The sequence below is a fragment of the Pseudorca crassidens genome, chromosome 12 (genome assembly GCF_039906515.1).
Source record: "Pseudorca crassidens isolate mPseCra1 chromosome 12, mPseCra1.hap1, whole genome shotgun sequence".
NCBI lineage: Eukaryota > Metazoa > Chordata > Mammalia > Artiodactyla > Delphinidae > Pseudorca > Pseudorca crassidens.
In genome coordinates, this window is record NC_090307.1 from 67775200 (window position 1) to 67786052 (window position 10853).

Sequence of the window (10853 nt, forward strand, 5' to 3'; positions counted from 1 at the left end):
TTTTTTAAAGCAGGCAGTAATTTTGCTGGGTTCACATTGGAAACCCTGCCTCTTGGAGAGTAAGTAGTTCAAATCCAGTCAATCCCTTTGTTATTCTTTAGGCTTCTTGGGAACTGCCTACCACATGCCTGGTTCAGATATGAGTCAGAGAGTTAGGCAGAAATTATACAAAAATTTCAGGTTTCCCCTCCGTGGCTCTTCTGTTTTTAGGATTTCCTCCTTCTTTCCCAGTGGCTGTGGTTTCTCCGGACTCTGTGGATTATGTCTTCAAGAAAGGCAGGCTGTGGGTTTTCTTTAGGGGCTTAACCATGGCAATTCCTGCTGACTCTAGTCTAAAAGCCATAAAAATTGGGAAACTGTTTCACCATACCCTTCTTCAAAGTATCAGTTTCCAACCAGAATCTTCCTGCTTTTCTTCACTGTCCATGTCGTTCAGATAGTTGCTTTTCAATACTTTGTCCAGAATATGTAGTTGATATCTGCATAGGGTTCTGTTCAGTAGGAGCTTATACAGATATACCCAAAGCAGAGCTATCCTGTCTTTTCAAAGAAGACTTCCAGAAGTCCTGCAACAGAGTTTAGATTATATGTTGTTTACTAGGGCTTTGTTCCATGCCCACCAAGAGCTCGGGATAGGGAAAGGCAGCCACAGGTCTGTGTGTCAAAGCTTTACTGAACTTTCCTTGCTAAGGAAGGAGGGAGAAATAATGTTGGAAGAGAATAGTGCTTGCAACCCAGAGAGAGAAAGGAAGTGGGACACCGTTCTCCCTGTTCAGCAGTTATAGCCTTGAAGCTCAAACACTAAGTGTGACCCACTTCTTTTGAGGCATGATCATTGACCATCCTGAGGCCCCAAACCAAGAACCAGCCTCTGAACTAAGAAGAAGGAAGGGGCTCGGGGCAGGGCGCTGAGCTGAGCCAGGAGGTTCGAGTGTCACTTTTCTGTTGAGCTGTCACGGTGGTGGTAATCCGTGAACCAGGCTGCACAGTGGTGAAGTACTTCATCTTCAGGCTGGGCTCTTGTGATGGTAAGCGCAGACTTGCCTCCAAGGAAGGCACCGGAGAACAGCTTGAGGACACTTGGGTCTCTGTGAGTGTGGTCACCAATCAGACGACCCTGGTAAGGCTTCCGTTGGACCCAATCTGCATAGTTACTGGTGGTGACAACCCCAGCACTGGAGCCACAGATGAGTGTGACCTTCTCACCAACGATTGTGGTCAGTGAGGTTTCCTGAATCACCTCAGCCTGGAAAGTGAGTCCCTCAAGCAGTGACAGAGACGGAAATGTCAGGGAGCAGTCATGGGCCACGATGCGACAGGAACTACCTCCATGGTCCTCTGCTAGCAAAGCTCAGAGGGTCTCCCTCTGACCTGTGAGTGAGCGACGGGTGTGAAGAGGAGCAAAGTTGTCTGGACCATGGGATATACACCCCAAGAGGTGTGTCTTCTGGAGCCCTGACACCTCTCTGGCCGGCCAGGGATTGCCAGTCCCTAAACCCTACAGGAGAAATTATGCAAATAATCTCCCCAGGCCAGTACATTTAGTTACTTGAAAAGGAAATGGCTACTGGGATGTCAGACAAGTGACCATAGGCCTGGGGCATATCTGCTCTGCGCCTATGGGCCTGGGCAGGAGCTGGAGGGGAGTGCAGGTGAGAAGAGGTCTTTTCATGTGTGTTTGCTTGGCATTTTTCCGTAATCCTCATAACTCATCAGTTCTTGATGTCAGAGACCTCTCTTAGGTTCTCATCTGCCAACAATTCTTTTTCTTTTAGTTTTTATTTATTTATTTCTTTTTAAATTTTTTGGCTGTGTTGGGTCTTCGTTGCTATGCGCGGGCTTTCTCTAGCTTCAGTGAGTGGGGGCTACTCTTTGTTGCAGTGCGTGGGCTTCTCATTGCAGTGGCTTCTCTTGTTGCGGAACTCGGGCTCTAGGCACGCAGGCTTCAGTAGTTGCAGCACGCGGGATCAGTAGTCATGGCACGCGGGCCCTAGAGCACGTGGGCTCAGTAGTTGTGGTGCGTGGGCTCTAGAGCACAGGCTCAGTAGTTGTGGCACACAGGCTTAGTTGCTCCATGGCATGTGGGATCTTCCCAGATTAGGGATAGAACCCGTGTTACAGGGTTTGTTTTGGTTCCTCCTTTGGGTCTGTCACTGCGGCGAGCACCACTGTATACCAGCCAACAGCAGTATTCAGCCTCGTCCTTGGATTGAGCCCCCGAAAGGGTGAGGGCAGTTCCCAAGGAAGGAACCGGAGAACCGGGCTGGGGTCCAAGAGAGTTACTGCTTGTGTCCTAAATCAGTGTCCTGGGGGCTTGGCCAGGTTTCTGCTGGAACCGGCATGGATAGCGACTGTTGGTCACTGCTCCAGTGCTGGAGCCACAGGTGAGAGTGACTGTCCCTCCTGAGGACACGATCACTGAGGGCTCCTGAGTCGCCACAGCCTGGGACCCTGAAACCAAAAACAGACACATGTTAGGAGTGAGGAACAAAGGCAGAGGGATCCCTCCAAAGGCTGGTCTCTGCATCTGTGTGGACCTGGGCAGTGAGTGAGGAGAAGGAGGAAGAAAGGAATCCAGGCCATGGTGCAGACATTGGAAGGATCCCTGCCCCAGAGCGGGCGCTGGACTCTGATGGTTCCTTATCCCCTACTGAGCTTCCTGCATGAAGCGGGTGTGTTTGAGTGGTGCATTATGCAAATCTGAGCCCTCTACCAGCTCTCCACTACCCAGGTCCTCAGCCCTGAGAGCAGCTGCACCATCAGGGGTAGCCTGGGGTGGCTGTGTGCTGTGGATTTACCCTGTGAGAGGAAACAGCTGCTCTAAGATATTCCCCGGGCCAGTGAACAATTGGTTCAGGGTCCCATTAAATCTGAACCACTGGGGGACTTCCCTGGTGGTGCAGTGGTTAAGAATCCTCCTGCCAATGCAGGGGACACGGGCTCAAGCCCTGGTCCGGGAAGATCCCACATGCCGCGGAGCAGCTAAGTCTATTCGCCACAACTACTGAGGCTGCGCTCTAGAGCCCGCAAGCCATAACTACTGAGCCCGTGTGCCACAACTACTGAAGCCCGCACGCTTAGAGCCTGTGCTCTGCAACAAGAGAATCCACTGCAATGAGAAGCCCGCGCACCACAACAAAGAGTAGCCCCCGCCTGCCGGAACTAGAGAAAGCCCGCGCGCAGCAACGAGGACCCGACGCAGCCAAAAATAGATAAACAAAATAAATAAATAAATTTTAAAAAATGTTTTTTAAAAAAATCTGAATCACTGGGGTTTTCTCAAGTCCTCTGAGAAGACTCACAGCGCCTCCCAGTGGCCTCCCCATGCTGAGGGCATGTGGTCTCCTTTAACAAGTACTAGTAACTGTTGATTTATATTTTTGACATTGCAACTGTATTTCCCAGGCCAATCCACATTCATTGCTTGTCTCTTCTTTGCTCGGTCCTGTTTGTAAATACTTCTTTTTTCTAGCTGTTGTTGAAATCCCACCCCAGCGTCTGTAATTTAATTTTAGCGTTACGCGATCTTAATTTCTTATCTAAGTGTTTTGAATGACTAAACGAATTGTTTCATGAACAACTCACTCTATTGGAGTTATTAATTTAGAATCTCAAGTTGAATAAACAGCTGGCTTAAATCAGAATTATTTTAATAATTTACTTTAGAGAATTTTTAAAAATGACCAAAACCTGAGGGTTATACGTTTTTCTGCCAGTTCAGTGGAGACTAAAGCCAACAAAGTATACTTGACCAACCCCCCAAAAAGCTCTGGACACCAGGCTTGGGTGAGCTTTCCTGGTCTGCAGTCCTCCCTGCACAGGACCACACACTGGTGCTGGGAGAAGCCAGCACTGTCTCTGACTCCCCTGGGAGAAGATAACTGGAAGCTTGAACTTGGAATTCTCTTGGACCCTGCCCAAGTGCCTCTTCCTTTGATGGAGTTTAATCTGTACCCTTTTGATGTAATAAACCATATTTATGAATACAAATATGAGTTTGAGTGAGTTATGCTAGGGAATTATCAAAACTGAACTTGCAATTGGTGTCAGAATTGAGGGTGTTCTTAGGTACCCTCAGACTCTGCAGGATCCCAACTCACATCAGTTTATCACATTGACGGCATCATTCTGAGTCACCTGTAATGAGGCAACTCCAAGTCTCTTGGCCTGTTAAGGTGCCACAGGGCCAGCATAAATGGAAGGATATCCTGGATACTTATGCACACCTTCCCAGTCCTGTATTCTTCCACTGCTCTTGGAAACTGCACACAATAGAAACCTTCCTCATTTTTTATTGTGGTAAAATATTCATAACATAAAATTTACCATTTTAATCATTTCTAAGTGCACAGTTCAGTGGCATTGAGTAAATTCACATTATTGAACAACCATTACTACCACCCATCTCCAGAACCTTCTTTTTTTCCAAACTGCAGCTCCATACCCACTAAACAGTAACTGCCCATTGTCCCCTCACCCAGCACCTGGAAAACGTCATTCTACTTTGTGTGTCTATGAATTTGACTGCTTTAGGTACCTCTTTTAGGGGAATCATACAAGATTTTTCTTTTGGGGACCATCTTATTTCACGTAGAAGAATGTCTTCAAGGTTCATCCACATTGTAGGATGTGTCAGAACTTCCTACCTTTTTAAGGCTGAATAATATTCCATTGTTTGTATATACGACGTTTTGTTTATACATCCATCCGTTGATGGGTACTTGGTTGCTTCCACCCTTTAGTTATTGTAAATAATGCTGCTATTAACATAGGTGCACAAATATTTCAGCTAATCAGCTGTAGGCACGGGGCAAAGGTGGGAATCTGGGGGAAAGGGTAGGGTCCTCTGCAGAGAGGGAAGGGGAGGGGCTCTGGCACTAAGGAAGCCTGAGGGTCCCAGCCTCTAGGGGCTTCCCCAGGGCCAGCCCTACCCTCCCGCGGAGGCTCAGATCAAGGGGCCAGGAGCTGAGTCTCCCGCAGCCCCCTCTGGTTTTTCCAGGAGCCTGAGTTCCCAGCTCCAGGGCTCTGGGATGGCAGGGGAAACTGAAGCCAGAGAGAGCCCATGGGTCCTGCCACCACTTCTCACTGTGGCGTGATCTTGGCAGCCTCAGCTCAAATAAGGGCAGTGAGGTCCTGGTTGATGAGGAAGATGAATCACAGGCTGGCAGTCTCCACCACAGAGTTGTCTCTAAGGCGCCATTTAGAGCCACACAGCACAGGCCGTCCATCAATGTAGACGGGTCGCCGGCCCTCACTGACAATGAAGAAATTACCGTTGTTCTTCAGCTTGATGACACCTTGCAGAAACAAGAATCTAATTTGTTGGTGTACAGTTGTTCATAGAACTCTCATGTAACCCTTTTTATTTCTGTTTAATTGGCAGTAATGCTTACTCTTTACAGTTTTAGTTATATGAGTCATCTATATTTTTTCTTAGTCAATTTGACTAAAGGTTTGTCTAATTTTTAAAAAAATCTTTTCAGGGAACCTACTCAGTTTTGTTTTGATTTTCTATTGTTTTTGTATTCTCTATTTGGTTTTTCTCTGCTCTAAAATTTATTATTTCCTTCCTTCTGTTAGCTTTGGGTTTAGTTTGTTCTTTTTTTTTCTAATCCATAACTCTCCTGTCTCTAAGGGCTGAGCCCTCTGAGCATATGAGGATTTTTTTTCACACTTCCCCATGGATATAAATCACTACATTAACATACTACCCACATATAGAGCACAATAATACTTGTTCTTGGGCTGGACCCCCGTGATGGTGAGGGCAGCTTTATTCCCAATGATGGATCCAGAGAAGTGACCAGGACCCCAGAGGAGTGGCTGTTTGTGTTGTAGATAACAGTTTGGGGAGCCTGGCCTGGGGTCTGCTGGTACCAGCTGGGGTGGTAACTGGTAGAGACTGACCCAGAGCTATGGCCACAGGTGAGGGTGACTGTTCCTCCTGGAGACACTGAAAGTGACGGCTCCTGGACCACAGTCTGAGAATCCACCCCTAAAACTGACAGGAGAGAGACAGGGCTTGTTATGGAGACAAGCCCCTACTTGTAGGTGTCCCCAAGGATGCATAGCCCTGGCCCCTGACCTGAGCTGTAAGTGAGGAGCCCGAGCAGAAACATCATCCAGACCATAGTGGGGACACTCCCAGGACGCCAGCTCTTCAGCCTCCTGGGAGAGTCTGAGAGCTAAAGGAGGAGATGTCGTGTCCTCACGTCCTGCCCAGAATCTAGTCCATCCCAAATCTCACCCCATTCCTGGGTCATTTCTTCCTTCCTCAGTGAAACCCCTGCTTGTCTTCTTTGGAGGAGCTTAGCAGTCACTCCTCCTCCAGTAGTGAGTCCACTGTGACATCACAGAGCCCATGTCTGGGGTGTGAGGGGACAGGGGACTCCCTTGACTCAGCCCTGGACCCTGTCCTAGCAGCAGCGGTGTGGGGACCAGGGCTGGGAGGGCCAACACGTAGAGCTGCACAGCCAGGTTTGGGATGACAGCCTCCTTTTTTGAAGAAGCATATATTATATGACATCCCTTCAATGTAACTACCAACTTTAGGAGAAAAATTCACAATGTCACATAGAAATTAAGATAACTCACAACATCATAGAAAACAGAGTTGAAATACATGTCACGTAACCAGAACTAAAAATAACGCTGTGTGTGAACAAGTATGTGTGAGCATCGTGGGATGTTTTAAAACTCCCGTCCCTTTACATTCTGCTGTGGAGCCAAAGGACTAGGAAGGGTGGAGAAGCGATTTGGGATGTAAAGAGGATGAACAGGGAGTTCAAATTTCTTAAGTATTTGGGGAAGAGAATGTAAAAATCATGTTTAACTCACTGTTAATAAAATTATTATTTGGTATTCGTATTAGGATTGCTGGTAAATTAGCTGTTTAATAAAATTCACATGATTCGTTTTCACATGTGTTTGAGAACCTCAACTCATAGAGGAGAAAAATATTCATACTAAATTATCTTGCTATTATACCAATGTATTGATGATAGCGTAGGGAAAGTAGGCAATTCATATCTATCATGTTTTTTAAAAGAGACGGAGTATTAACACAAAAGAAAAACAAAGAATTAGGAACAAAAACACAAATAGTTTCAGTTTCCAAAATTCACTTAAGATGTTGAAAATAACACAACAGTGAAAAAATGAAAAAAAAACATAAATAGTGACAAAGGGCCCCTGCGTTCATCACACTTTTGCCGTGAACACCCTGGGGGTCATGTTGTCACGGAGACAGTTCCCCCCCGAGGGGTCTCTTAGCCTCTGTCCAGGTATCACTGGAGGTCAAGTTTATTTTGTTGTGTGACTGTCCGTCTGTCTTTGCCTGAACGGCAGGTCTGGGCACTGACCGCATGACGGAGGAGGAGGAAATAAGAGGCCAGCGTGTCACTCAGAGCTGAGAGCCCTCATGTCCCCTTGGGGCCCAGGTGCAAGAAAGTCACCCTCCAGTGAGGACACTGCTGCCCACATGGGCAAGAGCCAGTGGAGGGTGTTCCCAGCCTGCCTGGCCCAGGACCCTGAGCTCTCAGGACCAGGCCCGCAGTGCCCGCTGCTGGACTCAGACCCACATCCTCCCCAGTTCACACATGCAGCCTCCTGGAAGGACTTTCTGACACTGGCAGCTGGATCTTTCTGATGTCACCATTCAGGGCAGTAGAATGCGTCCCCTCTGTGTAGTTTGGGGCTGAGATATTAATTTCTCCAGGTCACTAATGACCTCCATACCCCTAAATGGCATGCTGATGTGCCAGGAATTTCAGGATTCCCTGATGTCTGAGTTTGATCTGACCTGCTCCCGGATTCATTACCAGAACATAACCACCTTGAACCAAGTGTCAGGCTTAAAATTCCCAGAGTACCCGTGGGTCATACCTGGTCATGATTCTGTCTGAGTCACCTTCCCAGGTTGATATGCGGTTGCTGTTGTGTTTGTAAGGTCTCCAGGTAGCGTCCCAGCCCTGATTGCACGTCTCTGTTCTCATTTCTGCCTTTGCTGTGAGAATATGATGTTCTCGCGGAAAACGTGTCTTTTTCTTGATTACTTCCATGGGTCTCATTAACCGCTGAATGATACTGACAGTATTTATTTGCGACTCTGATGTATTTAAGATATTTTTAGTCTAGTTTCATAATCTTTCTCAGTAAAATGTTTGATATAAAGATTGTGAATATAGGGCTTCCCTGGTGGCACAGTGGTTGAGAGTCCGCCTGCCAATGCAGGGGACGTGGGTTCGTGCCCCGGTCCGGGAAGATCCCACATGCCGTGGAGCGGCTGGGCCCGTGAGCCATGGCCGCTGAGCCTGTGCGTCCGGAGCCTGTGCTCCGCAGCGGGAGAGGCCACAGCAGTGAGAGGCCCGTGTACCACAAAAAAAACAAAAAAAGATTGTGACTATAAATGGCACTCTCATCCTTTCCAGGGCTTCCCCCTGCATTGCTGGACTTAGAAACCCTTATGTCCTGTTACCTGAACTTATTGGATCCGGGTCAAGTTCATTTGTTAAACTCCGTAGATTTAATAGGGGTGGGTATATAAGGTCTGTGTCCAAAATAGTGATATTTATCCAATATCACCCCAAACAAAGGACCAGAGGGGGAAAGGTATGATAGGTCATGAAGCGAAAGAGGAGAAAGTAAGCAAGTGACGGGTCTGAAAGCCGTGTCCTTAATGGGGAGGGTCTCCCAGGACCTGGAGACGAGGAGCTCCTCAGAGTGAAAGCTCCAGGAAAGGGGGGAACCCAGCTTGCTTAGGTGTCAGGGTTCAGGGCAGGAGCACAGAGCCTGGACCAGGAGAGGGACATGCAGGGGGTTGGCAGAGGCCCCCTGGGTCTCCCAGGGCACAGATGCTGGACCTCTGCTTCCTCGTCATCCTGCCCCGTACCTGTGGTGGATCATTCGTATCTGGGCCCACAGTCGTTGTGTTTGTACTGAGAGACCAGTAAGGAATAGAGACATTTTCACTGACGCCATAAAGATGGACCAGAATGAAAGCATGAGTCTCGGGATTCAACAGCACAAGTGACAGCAGAGGCCAAAGGTGAGCTGGCGTCGGTCACAGTCAGGGTCAGACAGGGGTGTGGAGGGCAGATTTTTATCTCACTTCCCCAGAGCACAGGAGTCCCTTGTGGTGGTGGGTAGTGATTAGATATGTGATAACCAGCCTCCTCATCAGGGCGGGGCCCAGAGGTGACCAAGGAGGCCGTGCGGACAAGCCAGGAGCCAGAGAATAGCGCTGAACCCCCAACGTCACTCACCTGTGTCCTGGGTCACAAAGGTAGGGGCTCTGTCTGGGATCTCTTGCCACCGTTGCCATGATAACCCCCATGTCCCTGCTGCTCCCTGTGCAGGAGAAGGTGCTCTCGGATCTGGGCTCATCAGGAGCGTCACAGGGGGAGGGGCACAGGCATGTATTGGGGAGTCCCTGCTCCTGATGGTCCCCAGCCCCACCCCCACCCTGCAGTGTTGGAAATCCTCCAGTGGGGTAGAGAGGAGAGGAGGACACAGCCAGCACCTGTCGGCTCAAGAGGACCCACTCCCGGGAGTCCCCTGGGTCCTGACAGGTGTCAGCTGTACCCCTGACACCTCAAGTTCTCTGCTCTGACCCTCAAGGAGCAGAGTCCACGCTTTAGTGGACGGTCCACCTGCTGGGCTGGTCCCCGGGCTCTGCTGAAGATAAAACGAGGAATGACTCATTTCTTTATAGTAAGAAGAAAGGCCAGATCTACCTCTCTGGTTGCTTACACATGGATAAGCAGGCAGTATTTCAGTGCCATCATGAATTATTTTGTTTTATTTTTGTTCTAAGTTTTCAGGAAACTAAGAAGGGTTGAATTAAGAATTGGGAGTAGATCCATTACAAACCAGAATGTACTTCCAAGTACACTTTGTATATATACAATTTAATGTGAAATTTAAAAGTTGTCATGAAAAAGGTTCTCACAGGCTAAGTTTCTTGTTCCACTTTCCCATCTGCCTGCACCTCTGTGAGGAGCACTGTTGTACCAGATTGCACAGTAATGGTCAGCCTCGTCCTTGGGCTGCAGCCGAGATGAGCAGAAGCCCTGCATTGGCTGAGGCCTCTTTGGATCCAGAGAAGTGGCTGGGGACCCTGGAGCCCTGGTCCTTAATGGAGTCTGAGTTGTAGGACAGGAGGTACCAGGGAGACCTCCCTGGCTTCTGCTGGTACTAGGTTATAACATAGCTGGCAACACTGTACCCACTGCTCAGGGTGCAGGTGAGTCTGGCTGATGCTCCCAAAGATGCAGAGAGGGAGGGAGGCTGAGTCAGCACAGGCTGGGAGACGGCACCTGCAGACACAGACACAGGGGGGAGATGGGGCAGGAGCTGGAGGAAAGATTCCAGGGGTCTGAGCCACATGGGCTGATGCAGGCTGGGGACTGAGACCTGGTCCCCGCGGCCTGGCCCTCCCTGTGCAGTGAGAGAGGAACACGAGCAGGAGAGGAGTCCAGGCCATGGTGCTCACAGCCTCCTGGTCCCCACAGTGGGGCTGGGCTGCCCCAGGCCTCCTTTTCTCCCCCAACCTCTGCCAGAGGAGGGGCTCCCGTGCAAATGGGTGTCCACCCAGGGCCCACCCAGCCCCTCCCTGAGCCCTGGTGCTGGAGCTCAGCTCACAGCCCAGACTCAAGGGGATGGAGGGTGGCTTCCCCCTTGGGACCCCCTGGGAGGAAGCACCTGCTGAGACCACGCAGGTCCCTGCTCAGGGGCCTCTGCCAGCCAGAGAGTACACACTGCTGAGTCCTCAACAGGGAGCACAGGTCCCGCCCCCAGACCCAGCTCCTGGAGTGAACGATCCTCCCTGAGCAGCTGTGCAGGGATCCAGGGCA

At 49.4% G+C, this 10853-nt stretch overlaps 1 gene segment (V, D, J or C); it reads right to left on the bottom strand.

Moving 5' to 3' along the window:
• Positions 1–934: 934 nt before the first annotated feature.
• On the bottom strand, positions 935–2583 carry LOC137204061 (immunoglobulin lambda variable 7-46-like). The segment is given in 3 exon segments: positions 935–1246; positions 2120–2456; positions 2537–2583. Coding segments are annotated over 3 exon segments (696 nt in total).
• Positions 2584–10853: the final 8270 nt, after the last annotated feature.